The 19,205-nt window shown below is 35.7% G+C and overlaps 1 protein-coding gene across 8 annotated transcripts in view; it reads right to left on the reverse strand.

Moving 5' to 3' along the window:
• Positions 1 to 1,141: 1,141 nt before the first annotated feature.
• Positions 1,142 to 19,205, reverse strand: part of GPR174 (G protein-coupled receptor 174) — a 68,948-nt gene continuing 50,884 nt past the window's right edge. For 6 of the 8 annotated variants that reach the window (XM_078065274.1, XM_078065273.1, XM_078065275.1 and 3 more), the window contains 2 exons: positions 18,823 to 18,887; positions 1,142 to 5,980 (listed from right to left, as the gene is read on the reverse strand). In XM_078065274.1, coding sequence (XP_077921400.1) covers positions 4,428 to 5,420 — 993 coding nt within the window. In that variant the 5' untranslated portion in view covers positions 5,421 to 5,980; positions 18,823 to 18,887 and the 3' untranslated portion in view covers positions 1,142 to 4,427. The remainder of the gene's footprint in view (positions 5,981 to 18,822; positions 18,888 to 19,205) is intronic. The other 2 variants (XM_078065278.1, XM_078065277.1) reach the window with 1 other exon arrangement.

The following is a 19,205-nucleotide window of genomic DNA, read 5'->3' on the forward strand; positions in this document are numbered from 1 at the left end:
ACTTCCTAGGAAATTATTTCTGCAGTAGCCAAAATGTGTAATTCCTTTTTTTTCTTTTTTCTTTATTTTATTTTTTTATTTTTTAAGGTTTATTTTTTTAAATTCTAGTTAGTGTAATATTGGTTTCAAGAGTGGAACTTAGTGATTCATCACTTATATAACACCCCAGGTTCATCACAAGTTCCCTCCTTAGTACCCATCACTCATTTAGCCATCCCCTGCCCATCTCCCCTCCAGCAACCCTCAGTTTGTTCAAACTGTGTAATTCTTAACAACTTGGTTATTGCAGAAGATATCCAGGCCTCACCAAAGCACTAAGGATATAGACATGATAAAGAGGGAGTTGCTAGGGGCGCCTGGGTGGCTCAGTTGGTTAAGCGACTGCCTTCGGCTCAGGTCATGATCCTGGAGTCCCAGGATCGAGTCCCGCATCAGGCTCCCTGCTCGGCAGGGAGTCTGCTTCTCCCTCTGACCCTCCTCCCTCTCATGCTCTCTGTCTCTCATTCTCTCTCTCTCAAATAAATAAATAAAATCTTTAAAAAAAATAAAAAATAAAAAATAAATAAAAAAAAAAAAAAAAAAAGAGGGAGTTGCTAAAGTGGAAGAAAGAGAACTGAGATGAGAAGAGGGCCAAAGATAATTGTACTATCTTTGCATTTTTTGTTTGTTTTTAGATCTGTTTTTGGAAGAGTAGAGGGGGACAGTGGAAAATTGTGGGGTTTTTTCCCTGGCAAACTACAAAACAAATCAGACTATCAGGTCTTAACAACCCTTAAGACTAAAGAGAAAACATTCCCTCTGTCACTTAATCTTTTCTGCCCATAAACTATATTCTAGAAAATACAGGATATTGTCATTCAAATAAACTTGGTCAACAAGTGAGTGTGAGGAATAATCTTAGTAGGGTCTGGATAGTAAAGAGTTTATCTGTGGGAGAAGTGGATGGCAGGGGGTGGAGTAAGATGGGGAAAGTTCCTCATCTTTCTATTTGAGAATAGAATGCACCTCTCCAGGGAGAGAAAGGGAGAGTGAAGCCTCATGGGACTTATATATGTGTGTGTGAATACTGAAAAAAATACTCAAGTGTATCATTTTCTGAAAAAGTCATTAAATATACCTTGATTTCAGGAAGCAGAAAATATGTAATTACAGAGACCATCTTTATTATTAAAATACAAATTATAAGTTACAGATGTAAGTAAATTCCAAGTGTAACATTTTCAGTGTCTTGGAAGCAAAAACAGAAAGATGATATAAAAATGAAGTTGCACAAAAGTTCCACTTATGTACTCTTTCAGATCAAGGTAGCTTGATCTGTTGTTCCTAGGGCAGATGGTTCCTTTTGTATGGAATTAAGGGTTAATAGAATTAGCTGCTTACCTGAATGACACTGAAAACATAAAAACCATTTGAATATAATAATAATAATAATAATAATAACAATAACAATAATGACAATAATAATAACATGGAAATCACCCCATATTCAAAATCTCTGTTTTTGGAATAATTATGTGTATGTTTTGGAATCAGAACTCAAAAAAACTTTATATAGGAAATGTGAGTTTATTTATCTTGAATTGTATATTACTAGAGTTGAGGGTGCTTATTTTTTGCACCTTGGTTTCATTGAACCCAGAGAGTGATAAATGGGAGATTCAAAAAGAAGATTTTCCAAGGAAAAGAGAAGCTCAGAGAGGAGACTGCTGTCCAGATGGCAGCTACAGTAGCACATCCCTCCTACTCCTAAAAGCAATGCTTTTCTCCTGGAAATAAAGTCCAGAGTTGGAAGGGGAAAAATCAAAAAGAAAAAGGAAACAAGCAGAGATGTGAGAAGCTGACATATTGTGATTAGATAGATAGATAGATGATTGATGTATAGATAGTGGATATATTTCTTAGAATTATGGTAAGCAAAGTAGGTGATCACTCACTATATGTAATTTGAAAGACACTGCTGTAAAATCCACTTTCTTAAAAAAATCTTCCCCTCCAGTTTTCTTCAGTGTCTTTCATCCTTCCATTAAAAGTAAGGTATTAACACTTTGAATTATGGTTTATTCCTAAAACTTGAATTCAGATAACCCTGAGCATGTCACTAGCACCTTAGTATGAATAAATTGATCAGATTACTGACTAAAAGAACAAGCGAATAGGACAGAAGGAAAAACATATCGATGGGGAAGAGGGGTAAATGAAGTAAATTACAACACTTAATACAAACTTAGATGGGCAGACCTGGGGAGAAGTGAAGCTACACAGCATAACAATACAGAACACTTGTCCTTCCTCCAGTGATGTAAATGATCTGCAAGGGCTTCTGGACCACCTAATAAATGGGCTCTAACCCCCTCAAACATTCCTCTAAGAAAGTCATTAATGTCCTGGAAATATTTCCTCTCCTTTTTAGAAAAAAATAGATATGTTTAAAGTAACATTAATATGCTAATAAAATTAAATCAAAATGACCCTAAAAGTGTAATCCATGCTGTCATTAAAACAAAATGACCCTAAAAAGTATAATCCATGCTAATCTAAAAAATAGTAAACAAATATAGTATAGACAAATATAAGTACCCACAAAATTATTACTTCTGATCCCATTACAATGCTAAATTATATTCAAACACAAATCACTTTAAAGCAAACAGACCAGACATAGTTACAGTTATTCTTTTTAAAACACAATTTAACACTCATTTAGAACTCATATAACACATCAAAATATGTAACTTACAATGAACAATAAGGAGATAAACACTATTGCTAGCAGCACAAAGTCCGTTTTCTAATAGGGTGTTATTTTAATAACAAAGTACAAACAAAATCAATACTTGTCTAGAGAAAACATTAGAAAATTTTCCATTCCTCTCAGATATTAGAATTAATTTTGATTTATCAGTTCCCCCCCAATCATTTAGTATCATAACTGTGTCCCTAAAACAACTCCTTTCTTATAAAAATATGGTGGAGCCCTTGGTTGATTTCCACATTCCTTCCAGATGAGAAGCAGCATGTGTCTTTATTATATAGCACACAGATTTTTAAGTAGACCATCATTTTAAATTAGAGCTTTTTGCTAAAACATGTTTCAAAGTACCATAATATTTTAGACCTCTGATTTAATTATGACTCATATCTTGGGTCTGCTACCTGCATACTAATACCAAACAGATAACAGGCAAATAACTGTAAGGGGAGTCCAATGCTGCCAAAATTAATCTTTTGCAGTTTTTTTTTTTTTTTTTCAAAAAAGGTGAAAGAATCTCCTTCCTTAGCTGCTGGGAGGTAGGCTGTGCAGGATTCACAATGGTATGACTGAGGTGAAGCTGGACCAGAAAAAATTCTGAAGACTCTAGGGTCCACATGTCTGGCTGCCTTCAGTTCATGAAGGTGGCTTGATAGTCACCTCTTAAATTAAGAAATACAACGTGGTGAAGCTTTTAAGAGGTGTACCCATCCATTTATTTTTTTGTTCTGGCCTAAGCTTAGTAATTAATTAGTGCACTACTTCTTTCATAGGCTCAAAAAGTGCAGTAACCTGTCAGAGATATTCAATGTTACTTTAGAAGCATGGTGGTAACTCCCTCTATTAGGTAAGTCCATACATTTCAATAGGTATTCTTTAGAAATAGTTTAAGAGAACCGGAACTGTGATTGTCACTTATCTGCCGTCTTCTGGACCTATAGAGGCAATTTAGGTCACAGTGTATGCACTTTGGAGAGCTATCTGACCTGGGTGGATTCAATATGACATCTTATATAATCATAGAGCTTACTGTATGTGAATTTGTTTCTTGTTCTTACTTTAAACATACCAGAGGCCTGAGTTCAGATTTTCATTTTATGAATAAGTGTGACAGATGATGTTTCATATTGACACTTAAATGAAGAAAATAGTTATTTGAGTCTTCAAACCCTAAAGTATAATCACACATGGGAGATGAAAATGGTCCCATGTTTATCCCACTTTGTTTTCACAGAATATCATATTGTCCATCCTAGTTAAAATACACTCAAAATATGGTATTTGAATATAAACTGTGATTACTAGTATAGATAGACAACTACATTGCCTCTAAATACAGAGACTCAGTGTCCATTGCAGCAAAACTAAGTGCTTATGATGAATCCAAGCTAATAGTCTCTGTGTCTTAGGTTCACATAAAACTGATGACTCTAATTGAGTGCATATATATAGAATGTCACTGAAGTTTTACAATTTAAATCCTGACTTAATAAGAAATTATTACATGGACATGTCAACAACAGTGATGGTGGAATACAATGCTTTAAACAGGTTCTGTTATAAAGATGCGAATTCCTCATATAGGTAAGATAGAGCATAAATGAAAAGCTGTGAGTGCTTCCTGTAATTACTTTCCAGTGGCTTGCATTTTCAGACCACATTCAGGTTTTGTTTTAAATTAGCATAATTCAGTTGTCAGAGTAGAAGTGGTATGGTTGCTTACAAATGATTTTGCATGGAGTTGGATGCTATCTTGTCTTGAAAGTCGTCTTCTGAACTCATTAGTGGTGAAGTAGTATATGACTGGGTCAAGACAGGAATTCAGACTAGCAAGACAGAGGGCAACAGAATGAAATATTAGAATCACCCTTCTGGCTAGGCAGCTCTGAATTTTGTTGGACTTGACCAGGAAATCTAAAGGAAAACTGAAATGATAAGGTGCAAAGCAAATTAGGAATACTCCTGCACAGGTTAGAATCATCTTCAAGGCTTTCTTTTTCTCCCCAAGATCCTGGGCCACAGGATATTTATCATGCAGTGATAAAACTGTCTTCCAGGTACAATATAGGACAATCAGAAGAGGAGTGACAAACCCAATCAACTCGCCAATGGTCATCATGGCAACAGAGTGGGCCAGATTGACATTCCTGGTAGGAAGATCCACAAAGCATTTGGTTCTGTTGCCTGAAGTGTCGTCACTGGTTCTGAGGAGAGGGAAGAGCAGACAGGCAAGGCAGATGATCAACCAGCCAGCAATGCTGATGTATAGGTCATATTTCTGTTTGCAGTCATGGAAGCGAAAGGGGTACATGAGAAAGCAAAATCGTCGCACACTTATGCAGACCAAGAAGTAGATGCTTGCATACATGTTGACATACTTCAGGTAGAAACAGAACATGCAGAGGCCAGGCCCAAATGGCCAGTCATAATTCAAGTAGTAAAAGATCCTCAGTGGCAGGGAGAGAACTTGTAGTAAGTCAGCAATGGCTAAGTTTATCATGAATATCACAGCCCGTTTGGTTTCTTTCATATAGCCATAAAATACCCATAAGGCTAATATGTTTCCTATGAGACCTGGTACAAGAATTACAGTATATGTCACTGCATAGATAAAATATCGAAAATCTGTCTTATATCCATCTGGCCCAGCACATGTATCATTAGCAGGCATGTTTCCTTCCAGAGCAACTGTTTTCACCAAATGGTAGTTCAAAACATAAATTCACAATTAATTGCCACTCTTTCTAAAAGACCTAATATCGGTGGATTGGAGAGAGTGAGTATAAAATAAACTCCTTTTTACTGCATTGGTCTGAGCCTCTACATATAATTTTGGGGCTTTTCAAAGAACTATTGGCATATTCACCTTGGATTTTTTTATAGTAATTACACTGAAGTCTAGTGTACAAGCACAGATAACAAGCTGTTATAATTTTTCCCTTTTGTTTACTGTTATAAGGCCTTCTGGGACATCATGACAGTTGATTCTTTCCCATTTGAATCATGAATGTGCCACATAGCAGCTCTTCAAATTTCCATATGATGATAGCCATCTCTTTACAGGTGTTTGACAGGCTGTTTTTTCTTATGATTGTCTCACATAGAAGAAAGGTTTGCTTTAGTACTCAGTGAGTCCGCAGTACTTCAGAGGTGATTAACTTGGATAGATCAGCTTTCTGAGACTTTTTCATTTATGTGTTGAAAGCTAAAAAGTGGGAAACAAAGGCAGAGCTGCAAGTGAAAAAACAAATAATTCAATTATTGTCTGGCACTTCTTGCAAAAAACCATAAAGCCTATGTGTACAAAAATCTGTTCATTTGAAGGAAAATTCTGATGTAAGTGAAGGTGACAAGCCAATTTCTATAAGTTACTTTAGAATCACAGGAAAGTATAGCTAGAAGTAACCTGAAAGGTAATATAGTCTGTGACTATGAACCAACTTTATTTGAGAGCTTGTTAGAAATGCCAAGACTCTCAGGCCCCACTTAGGACCTGCTGAATCACTCTGTAGTTTAACAAGAGCCACAGGTGATTTTTATGCATATTAACATTTGAGAGGTTCTGATTTAGACCACTGATTCACAAACCACATTTCAGACTCATCTGATGGAGTTAAAAATTCAGCTTTCTGTAAGTTTCCTGGTGTCTCCTCCAGAGATTCTGATTCAGTATATAAGGCCTCAAATTCATATTTTTAAAAATTTCCCACATGATTCAGATATAGTTGACTGAGCATTTCTCCTTGAACCATCATTATAGGGGCCACTGACTTGGTCAAAATCCTTCTCAGATGTCTGAAAATAAGTGGGAAACCAACCTCTCTTTAAATACTTCATTTACATGGGTCATTTAGTCACCTTTCAATTATCCAAGATAACAGACCAGAGTACCACTAGAGAGAATCAAAATTCCAAGATAGTTGACTCAGCTGGATCCATGACCTTTGGTCTGAGGTAAACAAATTTTAGCTTAGGGACTTGGATAGTTGCCTTAAGGCTGCTGAAATTTGGGAGGATTTAATTGACTTTAAAGTTATGTGGGAAGACGATGGACTCTGAAAAACAAACTGAGGGTTCTAGAGGGGAGGGGGGTGGGAGGATGGGTTAGCCTTGTGATGGGTATTAAAGAAGGCATGTTCTGCATGGAGCATTGGGTGTTATGCACAAACAATGAATCATGGAACACTACATCAAAAACTAATGATGTAATGTATAGTGATTAACATAACAATAAAAAATTTAAAAAAAGATATGTGGGAAGAACAAAAATGAAATAGGAATTATGAAACATTCTGCTTTATATTATCAAATCTATGGGCTTTAAAGTGTGCTTGATTCAGCCCCTGAAGGAATTGTTTTGTTATTACTTTGCCTCAATTGCTTGGTAAGAAAAATAGCATGTTTTGTTCAAAGATATGGTGTTCATTTTAACTAAAAGGCCTGATGAATGATATGAACTGATTGAAGAGGTTAAATACTTGAGATTTCTTAGGTAAGGACAAAGTAGAGAGATGGCATTATAAAATACAAGGAAGCATAGCTGTAAAGAATAACATCAATATTGAAAGTGATTAAAATTAGAGATTGTTTAGTTCTCAAACTGAAATACATCTTTATAATATTTGCACAGGTAGTGATTTTGGATAAGTGACAGGCAAAATCGGGTGGCAGACCAAACAATCAAAAGCCCTGGGTTTTCAATCTCCTTTTAACTATTTATACAGAAGTCACTGTCTTCTATTGTCACTGAATAGACATTAGAAGTTTATACAAATATACATCCAGTCAACCTCTAGTGTACATCCATCTTCCCTATCATGGGCAATGACTCTTAAATCTATATTTCATTTGAGTTGTAGCTCTCTTTCCAACTATATATAAGAACTCTTCTCCTGAATGTTTCATTATCACCTCTAAATTCAACACATGAACATGAAGTTATCTTTAATATCTTTAATATTTATTCAAAATATGTCTTATCTTGGGTGGCTCAGTCGTTATGTGTCTGCCTTCAGCTTAGGTCATGATCCCAGGGTATTGGGATTGAGCCCCATGTCGGGCTCTCTGCTCAGCGAGGAGTCTGCTTCTCCCTCTCCCACTCCCCCTGCTTGTGTTCCCTCTCTAGCCGTCTCTCTCTCTCTGTCAAATAAAATCTTTAAAAAAGGTCTTATCTTGTTAGATTATGTCATGTCTTTGATAAAAACATCCTAATAACTTTTCCTCTCATTTAGAGGAAGATCAAAGTTCTTTACAATGACCTACATCTTTGGGGTGCCTGAATGGCGTAGTCAGTTAAGCTTCCAACTCTTGGTTTCAGCTCAGGTCTGATCTCAGGGTTGTGAGATCAAGCCCCGTGTTGGGCTCCCATTCTTGCTGTTAGGGGAATGGACCAGGTACACTCCTGCCTTGAAGCCTTTGAATTGGCAGTTCCCTGTGCCTGAAATGCTTTAGCCCAGTTATTCACTTGTTTCATTCACTCACCTCCTTCAGATCTTTACCTCAATGTTACCTTTCATGAGGCTTCTCCTGATCTTTCTATTTAAAACTGCACCTCTCCTCCAACATTCCCCATCTCCTTCAGTATTTTATTTTATCCATTTTCAATCATAATTAACATACTTTATGTTTATGTTTTTTTTTACTTATTTATTTTGTTTTATATATTTACTTATTTTATTTTTATATATTTTCCCTACTGGACTGTAAAGTCCAAGGACAGGAATTCTTGTATGTTTTGTCCATTTGCTGTATACTAGAACCAAAGACTGTGCAAGACACAAAGTAAGTGCTCAGTATTTGTTGAATTAAATAGTTCCAGTAAATAAAAAATATTTGACTATAAAGATCAACATTCTCAAACAAAAATTATCATCTCTCAAAACCTCAAACCTGATTCTGCTCTAGACTTCCTTATTGCTATTAAGTTCATCAATATTTTCCCAGGTTGTCTCGAAGTCTCGGAGACATTGACTCTTTGCTAATTGTCCTCCACTTCCAAACAAGTTTCTAAGGGGGAGACAGCATACTATGAGGGAAATAATGTATGTTTAGAAGTTAGAATGACCTGGGTTTAAATTCTTGCTCTTTCAGTTAATAGCTCTGTGACCCTGGGTATATCACTAAACCTCTCTGAGCCCTCATTTTTTCATTGGTAAAATGAGAAAAATCATAGTAAGTAACCTACAGAATCAGTGTGAGAATTAATTGAGCTGCTGTATGTAATCTATTTAGCATAGTGTCTGGTACATAATAAACATGAGTTATTATAACCAATACTATTTTCTGCAATGGCATTATTTCTCACAACAATCCCATTTTTGAAATTTGCATTGTTTTTACTCTAGTTCAGGCCTTTATTACTGAATTTGTCTCCCCATCCCATATCTTGTCCTACTCTATTGTGTATAACGCCACCAGATTCTTTTTTTTCTGAGATGAACTTTTTAAAGAGAATTAATGGCTCCCTATTACCCATCAAATCACAAAGTGCATAGTCTTGTAATCAATGGCTTCCTTAAATACAGTGCCTTCTACCTTTAGTTTTGTCTCCCATTACTTCCCTGCCTTGATCACTACTCCAGCCAAACTGAGCTCCTTACTGTTCAAACTGACATTTTTGTTTTTTTTCACAAACATCTGCATATTATGCTACTCATCCTGGAATATTGTCTTTTTGCATATCAGTCCTACCTATTTAAAGGCTTTTGTCAAATATCCTTGTCTTCATGGAAACTTTTGTGATTAACTCGGCACTGTTATGCTAACCCCCTTTTCAAATCCTCATTTATATCTCTCTTAAAGTATTTAACTTTCTCTGCTTTTTAGTTAGTAATTTGTATCTGTGTCTTATTTATGCCTCTGTTCCCCTGCCTATTCCACCCTACCACAACAAGCCCAGAAATTCCTTGAAGTCAGGGGTTGGGGCTTAAACACCTTTATATCCCCTGGAGCACCTAGAGCCATGTTTGGAATGTGATGGTTCATCCAAATATTTATTCAACATCTACCATTTGCCATACACCACTCTTGGTGGAAAAAGGCACATGATCTTTGTCTTCTTGGACCTTATTTTCTAGTGAGGCAGAATGGTAATTGCCACACAATATTAAAAAAAAAAAGTGTGTTTGTAGGCGAACTACAGTGTACTCCATAAACATAAATAAAGGGAAATAACTAAAATATTAAGAATATATTTGCTTAAGTGAAGTGAAATCAAAGTAACCCTTCCAAAGTCTATAATTTTCCTGTTGGTTATTCTGTCATTGGCCACATTTAAGTGCATTTTCATATGTATATCCTAGTCTATGACCTTGAAATGCTCCTGAATAGAGTATCTCCCTTACAATTCCTCTGGCTTCTTCTGGGAGAGCTGACTATATTTTCCCTTTGTTTAAAAAACATTATTTTCTAGTAGGAAAAGTCGCTTGGGATGACTGAAAGGCTTTCCAACATGGAAAAAAAAAAAACCTACTTAGCTGTTCTATAATGAATATAAATTTCCCATTATCTAAGAGTAATGAAGACAAAAAAAATGAAGGAGGCGGTTTTTTTCAGAGTATGCCACTATTTTATGAGATTTTCCTTTCTCAGGAAAGAATCCATATTATAACAGGCACTGAAACAGACTCCAGTTTGAATGAGATATTTATTTGAAGAAACATGCCAGACTCCTTGATCAAAGTATTTTTTGCTTTCAGGAGACTATTCTTCCTTAATTTTACTTACTTCCTTTTGGGAAAAAAAAAAAAAGAGGAAAAAAATGAAACTAATGGACTAAATCTGGCCTGATTCCCGGCAATCTACAGGTCAGAAACTATTTTATATGGAGTTCTCATGAGAAGTTATTATTTTCATTTATGAATATTTATGTTTATCTAAACCTGAAGCTTTACTAAATTTCACTCATGATATGGTTCAAGAGTATTTTCCAAAAATATTATGTCTTTGGTTGCTCATCCAGGAAAAATGTGATTCAAATGGACACCAGGGATAACTTTTTGTGTTACTTTACTGAGACTTCCTCTGAACAAGTTACTACTATCTATGAAGATGCTAGACTTTTACCCATCAACATGTGTTTCTATATTTTAATAAAAGAGAGTGAATCATTAAAAAATATTGAACCATCAAATGACCTAATTTTTAATGGAGGTATTTAAGACATATTAGTGGCAAGTAGAGACTTCATTTTGGGATGTGGAATTCTGTCCAGCAACCATAGGTCATAGGCAACCACTTACCCAAAAGCCAACTTTATTTTAGAGTTCTAGTTAGGTACATACTTAGTAAGCCCAAAAAAGGCAAGACTTACTGCTTCAAGTGACTGCAAATGATGTGGGACTGAATAAGCTGTGTATATGTATGTGGGAGGCAATAATACTACTATGACACATAAGTAATCACAAATATTGGATTGAAGAGAGCAAAAATTTCTTCCTGATTCTGATCAGCACACATATCAGGGATTATTTTTCACTTTTGAAGATCTTCAAAGTCAAATAGCTTATAATCTTTCCAGAAAACCTGTCTGGCCACTGCAACTAGGTAAAGACCTGACTACAGCACAGTAAGAAAATACTTTAGAAAGTTTTGCCTGGCTAATTCTCCTAGGGAATTCACCAGTTCTGCCCTACTGAAAGTTCAATCAGAATTTTTATTTTAAAGAAGGGTGTTCTGCTTGGATACCACATTCAGTTAGGCTCCCAACTTCTCTTATATTTGATACCTCCTATGATTCCCTCATAAGCCAACTTCATAAAGGGGGGGAAATAACTTTGTGTGGACAGACAATGCAGTTATTGTGAGCATTGTCATTTTGCTAGGAAGTTCTTTCATTTAGCTGGGTCTAAATGTCTTTGCTGAGATCTGAAGCCCATTTCCTCTTCAACAGATAGCACACCTTATTACTCTGAGTAGTACTCTCTTAATTACCAGGAGACAGCAAGGAGTACATTACTCAATCTCACATTACCAGTAAGTAATGCCCAGTCACATTGCCTTTCCTCAGATATCCTAGTTTGTAATCATTTCATATCCTGGAGACAAAAGCACACCAATTGGTATTGGCAACCTCAGATGCTATTAAAATTTGTACTGATCATTAACAAGACCTTAGCCACTCTTCACTTCCTTGCTCCTACCATCCATTAAAAAATGTTAGTTTGTTCTTATACAGCTCCTATCTCTTAGTGTCTTATTCTTATACACATGATTTAAAGCTATTTTTATTCTTTCACTTTTTCTTAAGCCCTATTTCTCAAAATGTGGTCTCTGCACTAACTGGAGTACATATTAAAAATGAATATTTCCAGATGGAACAAATCTTAACTTCCAAAGGATAGAGCCAAGGTAGCTACATTTTAACAAGCTTTCAAGAGAAATAAATCTGAGAGCCTTCAAATCTGAGAGTATTCCTTGAGCTATAAAGGGCAACATCAATATCAATTTAATCATTTTCTTAAGCTCCATACCAAAACTAGGTCCTTGCAGGCATTCTTTGTGCTTTCCTATCTCCATTCCCTGGGTTCTTGATTTTCCCTCTGGTTAAAGAGCTATATCCCCCTCTTTACCTATTGAAATCCTGCCCATCTTCTGAGGCCACTCTTTAAAAAAATGCTACCTTCTTCATGAAAGCTTTCGTTATCCTCTGCCTGATTATGATCATACCCACTTATGAACTTCCATAGCACTTTGCATTATAAATATGCTTTATTTTCTTATTCATTCCACAAAATTGTGAGCTCATTACCAGCAAAGACCATGTTTTATTGGTGTATATAAACCTCCACCACTAAAGTACCCAGCTATTTTGCATGTAGTCAGAACTCAATTATATTCAACTAAGTTTATTGAACATCTAGGCCAGAGCTTAATACCATGGGAGGATCCCTTTATGTCTCATATATGCTATGTTATTTTGTAAACAATTTGAATACAGCTCCATATTGCTGACTATTGTTTAACTTGTGGTTCATCGTGGGTCTCAAGTGCTAACTATCTAGCTATCAGTGTCTCCTGCTTTTACAACTCTGGGTGTATCTATCCTAACTTTAGGTTTAAAATATAGGTCACCATTTTTAAAAGTTCCATTTTAAATATTATATATCAAATATTTTTACTTTGTAGATGTGATGAGAAAATCACAAGTTATGGTGCAGTGGGAAAATTGTATGTATTTCCTGTTCTCAGTGCTGACATGGCTGTGGGGATTTTCTTCCACTCTTCTGAATGTTCATCTGGTATTTCAGACCAGACATCAGAATTTGGACAAAGTGGGGATTTTTTAAAGGAAAGTTAAAAGCTTCCAAGTTTATATAAAATAAAGTAAGATCTGATATAACCAGGTCCTTCTGGCTGTTTTCACTTTTTTGCAGTCCTTTTCTTGCAATTTTTTCTTTGCGAGTGTGCCCTATCCACTGCTTCATAGGATTAATAGGCTGCAAAAGTGAAGGAGTAAAGCAACTTTATGAGGTCTGGTAAAAAGAGCAAGAGTAGAGTGGAAAATTAAACCAGTCTCCAGGGCTTCACTCCAGTGTTGGCTTTGATTTTGAGTGTAGGTGGCTACCTAATGTGGTGTGATTTCAAAGGCTGCCAAAAAGCCTTCCTGTAAGAAAAAAGAAAGTACAAACCCTTTCCAATTTGTTGGCTGGGACCCAAACTCCTTAAGAATAAGACCTTTTCCTTATAGAGACAACTTAGGTTTGGAATGCCAGACTTCCACCTTTAAAGATGGAGTCCAGGAACTTAAAACTGGCATCTTTTCCTGGGGAATATCAGTACCCCACACAAACTCAGACTTTCTGTATCATGTGTAATAGATCCTGGAGTTTTTGCATTCTATGCTTTTCAGCTCAGTTAGTGTATCAGTTTTTTTGTTCTTGGTGCTTAGTATTTTTCCCCCATAGTTGTGTTTTACTTATATCTTGAGGCCATTTTCTCTGCAGTATATTCAATATCTATAGCATTCTTTTATTTCTTTTTTAAAAATTTTACTTATTTATTTGAGAAAAAGAGAGAGAGAGAGCACACACAAGCCGTGGGAGGGGCAGAGGGAGAGGTGGAAGCAGACAGGAACCCGACATGGGGCACAATCCCAGAACCCTAGAATCATGACCCGAGCTGAAGGCAGATGCTTAACTGACTGAGCCACCCAGGTGCCCCTATATTATTTTGTTTTGAAGTACAAAAAGGGGGTGCCTGGGTGGCTCAGTTGGTTAAGCAACTGCCTTTGGTTTGGGTCATGATCTTAGGGTCCTGGGATTGAGCCCCATGTTGGGCTCCCTGCTCAACAGGGAATCCCTATGCCCCTTCCCCACTGCTTGTGCTCTCTCTATCTATCTCAAATAAATAAATAAAACCTTTAAAAAAAGAAGAACAAAAGCATATTATGGAAGCCTCTCAGCAGATGCCTGAGGTCTTTAGAAAGTGCATAAGAAATATTGATAAAAAATGATTCAATTTTTAAGATTTTATTTTTTTTAATATTTTTTTAGAATTTTTTTTGTTCATTTCAGAGAGATACAAAGCGAGAGAGAGAGCAGGAGCAGTGGGGAGAGGCAGAGGAAGAGGGAGAAGCCAACTCTCTGCTGAGCAGGGAGCCCGATGCGGGGCTCGATCCCCAGGACCTGGAGATCATGACCTGAGCGGAAGGCAGACGCTTAACCATCTGAGCCACCCAGGCACGCCTTAATTTTTAAGATTTTAAATACTAAAATGCAAATGGTAAATAAAAGAGATTGTTTAGCTCTCAGTAATTACCCTAAAATGTATCCATGTAGCTCTTAATAATTACTCTAAAAAAAACTGCCTATGGAACATTTGACATCCCAATAAAAAGGCAATTAATCTAAAATATGGGGATCTCATATTTGGATTTTAATGACAGATACTAGATCACTTCCTTAGATCAGACTTGGAGGGAGGCAAGGGAGAGGGGTACAAAACAATGAACACTGCTATCCCAGATGATTAAATATAAGACTCCTCTAGTGTCAGTTTTGTCTTTGCTGGACTTGTCTTATTTTTTGGCTCTTTCTCTCTCTCTCTCCCCTTCTAGGACTTTTATAATGCAAATGTTATTCCCTTGACATTGTCACAAATGTCCCTTAAGTTATCTTCTTTTTTCCTGCTCTGTCTGAGTGAGTCTCAGTGAGTCTCTTCTGGTACTCCAACTAAACAGGATTCTTTTCTATACTTCTCAATTTTCTACCAATTTTTTCTATACTTAGAAAGTGGACCTTATAAATTAGGAAAACTCTAAAGAAGTTTACTTTGTTACTCACTTTAAAAATAAGCCTCCACTGCTCACCCCCACAGTGCAGCTGCATGTCACAGCCTGGCTGGGTCTTAGCTTGCCCCACTCACCCCAGTGCTACAGTGCAAGCACATGTTACAGATGGGTTGGGTGCCAGCCCCACCCATGTCTGCACCACAGATACAGCCCAACCACAGATGGGCACACACAACCAACCCAAGGGACACTTCTTGAGCACCTAGCTCTGGTGGTCAGAGGAGATTGTGCTTCTGGGCTCCATGTGACTTGTCCTACACAAGACCATTCCTTCAAGATTGGGAAAAGTAGTTGATTTGTGTAATATGTAGAGCCAAACACAGAGAGTCAGGGAAAATAAGAAGACAGAGAAATATGTTCCAAATGCAAAAAACAAGACCAAATATCAGGAAAAAAGATGTTAATGTAATGGAGACAAACAATTTACTTGATAAAGACTTTCAAAGTAATGGCTATAAAGATGCTTACTACACATGGGAAAATAATGAAAGAACACAGTGAAATTCTTATAAAAAAATAGGATATGTAAGAAAGTTCCAAACAGAAGCTATAGAGCTAAAGAATACATTAACTAAACTGAAAAAATACACTAGAGAGCTTCAACAGGATAGTGGATGAAGCTGAAGATCAAATCCATGAGCTGGAAGGCAAAGCAACAGAACTCACTCAGAGCAGGAAAAAAGAAGATAACTTAAGGGACATTTGTGACAATGTCAAGGGAATAACATTTGCATTATAAAAGTCCTAGAAGGGGAGAGAGAGAGAGAGAAAGAGCCAAAAAACGTATTTGAAGAAATAATTGTTGAAAACTTCCCTAATCCGGGGAATGAAACAAACAGGTTTAGAAAGCCCAGAGTACCAAAAAAATGAACCCAAAAAGATCCACACCAAGACATGTCATAATTGAAATGGTAAAAGTTAAAGATACAGAATGAATCTTAAAAGCAACAAGAGAAAAACAACTTCTTACATACAAGGGAAATCTGAAAGAATATCAGAATTTTTTTTCTCCAGAAACTTTATAATCCAGAAGAGAATGGCACAACGGCACAACATATTCAAAGTGCCAAAAGGAAAAAGTTCCAACCAAAAATATCTACCTGACAAGGTTAACATTCCAAATTGAAGGAGAGATCAAGAACTTTCTAGATAAGCAAAACCTAAAGTAGTTTATCACCACTAAACTGGCCTTACAAGCAATGTTAAAGGTACTTTTCTAAACTGAAAGAAAATGGTACTAAATTACAAATAAGAATACATACAAAACTAAAAATCTCACTGGAAAAGGTAATTATATAGTAAAGGTAGCATGTCAATCACTTATAAAACAAGTATGAAAGTTAAAATTTAAAAAAATAGTAAAATTAACTGAAAGTACAATAACTATTTAAATAATGCATAAAATAAAAATATGTAAGGGGAGCCTGGGTGGCTTAGTTGGTTGAGCATCCAATTCTTGATTTCAGCTCAAGGCATGGTCTCAGGGTTGTGGGATTGAGCCCCATATTGGGCTCTGCACTTAGCCTAGAGTCTGCTTGACCCTCTTCCTCTGCTCATCCCCCTGCTTGCTCTCTCTCTCTAAAATCAATAAATAAAATCTTTAAAAAAAAAAAAGATGTTAAATGTGACATCACAAACAACAACAACAAAAAAAAAACATGAGAGAAAAGATAAAAAAATTTAGTTTTGGAATGTGTTCAAACTTAAGTTGCTATGACCTCAAACCAGACTATCATATACATAGGAAGTTATATGTGAACCCTACAGTAACCACAAAGCAAAAGTCTGTAGTAAATATACAAAATAAAATGAGAGAGAATTCTAAATATAACACCAAAGAAAGCCATTAACCATAAGGAAAGAGAAAAAGAAGAGAGGAATACAGAGGAACTACAGAAACATCCAGAAAATAATTAATGAAATGTCAATAAGTACATACCTATCAGTAATTACTTTAAATGTAAATGGTCAAACTCTTTAATCAAAAGACTTTGATGGGGCGCCTTAACAGACTGGGTGGCTCAGTCTGTTAAGCATCTGCCTTTGGCTCAGGTCATGATCCCAGGGTCCTGGGATTGAGTCCCACATTGGGCTCCTTGCTCAGCAGGGAGCCTGCTGCTCCCCTTGCTTGTGCTCTCTCTCTCTGACAAATACATAAATAAAATCTTAAAAAAAAGACTCTTAGTGGTTGAATGGAATAAAAAACAAACAAACAAACAAACAAACAAACAAAAAACCAGACCCGTCTATATGCTGCCCATGAGACCCACGGTTCAAAAGTAAGGACAACACAGATTGAAAGTGAAGGAATGGATAAAGATATTCCATGTAAATCAAATAAAAAGAAAGCTGGTGTAGCTATAGTCAGCAGACAAAATAGACTTCAAAGAAAGACTGTAATAATAGACAAAGAAGGGCACATAACAATAAAGGGGTCAATTCAACAAGAGGACCTAACATTTATAAATATATATATGCACACAACATAGAAACACCAAAATATATAAAACAAATACTAATGGACCTAAAAGGAAAAATTTACAGCAATGTAATAATAATAGAAAATTTTAACTGCCCACTTACATTAATGGACAGATCATCCAAAGAGAGAATTAATAAGGAAACATCATCCTTAAATTACACATTGGAACAGATGGTCTTAATATATATATATATATATATATATATAGAAAATTCCATCCAAGAGCAAAATACACATTCTTTTCAAGTGCACATAGAATATTCTCCATTATAGATAACATGTCAAGCCAGTAAAAAAAGTCTTAATAAATTCAGGAAGACTGAAATTGTATCACACACATTCTCTGACCACAATGGTATGAAACTAGAAATAAATTACAAGAAAAAAAATTGGAAAAACCACAAAAATGTGGAGATTAAACAACATGCTTCTGAACAACCAATGGATCACTGAAACAATCAATGAAGAAAGTTTAAAAATATCTCGAGAGAAATAAAAACAGAAATATGACATACCAAAATCCATGCAATGCAGCAAAAGTGTTGCTAGAGGGAAGATCATAACAATTCAGCCCTATCTCAAGAAACTAGAAATATCTCAAATAAACAATCTAACTCTATACCTAAATAAGCTAGAAAAGTAGTAAACAAAACTCAAATTCAGTAGAAGAAAGGAAATAATAAGATCAAAGTGGAAATAAATGAAATAGAGACTAAAAATAAAACAGAAAAGATTAATGAAATTAAGAGCTGCTTCTTTTCAAAGATAAACAAAATTGATAAACCCTTAGCTCTACTCACCAAGATAAAAAGATAGAGGGCTCAAATAAAATCAGAAATGAAAGAAGTTACAACAGATACCACAGAAGCACAAAGTATCATAAGAGATGTTTACTAATATACACCAAAAATTTGGACAACCTGAAAGAAATAGATAAATTCCTTGAAATATACAATTTTTCAAGACTGAATCATAAGGAATTAGAAATTCGGAATAGACAGATTACTAGTTAGGAGATTGAATCAATAATCAAAAACCTCCCAACACATAAAAGTCTGGGACCAGATGGCTTTACTGGTTAACTCAAACAAACACTGAAAGAATATTTAACACCTACCCTTAAAATCTTCCAAAAAATTGCAGAGAAAACATTTCCAAAGTTGTTTTACAAAGCCAGCATTTACCCTAAAGCCAAAATTTGACAAAGACACCCCAAGGAAAGTAAATTACATGTCAATGTCCCTGGTGAATATACTTGCAAAAATACTTAACAAAATATTAGCAAATCAAATCCAACAATACCTTAAAAGGATGATGCACCATGATCAAGTGGGATTTATTCCAAGGACGCAAGAATGGTTCAACATCTGCAAATCAATGTGATACATTACATTAACAAAATGAAGAATAAAATTATAAGATTAAATGATCATATATGATCACAGGTGCAGAAAAAGAATTTGATAGAATTCAATATTCATTTATGATAAAGAGAGTATGGAGGTAAGGTATTTAAATATAATTCAGGCCATATATGATAAACCCACAGCTAACATCATACTCCATGGTGAAAAGATGAAAGATTTTCTTCAAAGACCAGGAACAAGACAAGAATGCCCACACTTCCTACTTTTATTCAACATAGTTTTAGAAGTCCTAGCCAGAAGAATTAGGTAAGAAAAAGA

This window comes from Halichoerus grypus, chromosome X (genome assembly GCF_964656455.1).
Source record: "Halichoerus grypus chromosome X, mHalGry1.hap1.1, whole genome shotgun sequence".
In the NCBI taxonomy this organism is placed as follows: domain Eukaryota; kingdom Metazoa; phylum Chordata; class Mammalia; order Carnivora; family Phocidae; genus Halichoerus; species Halichoerus grypus.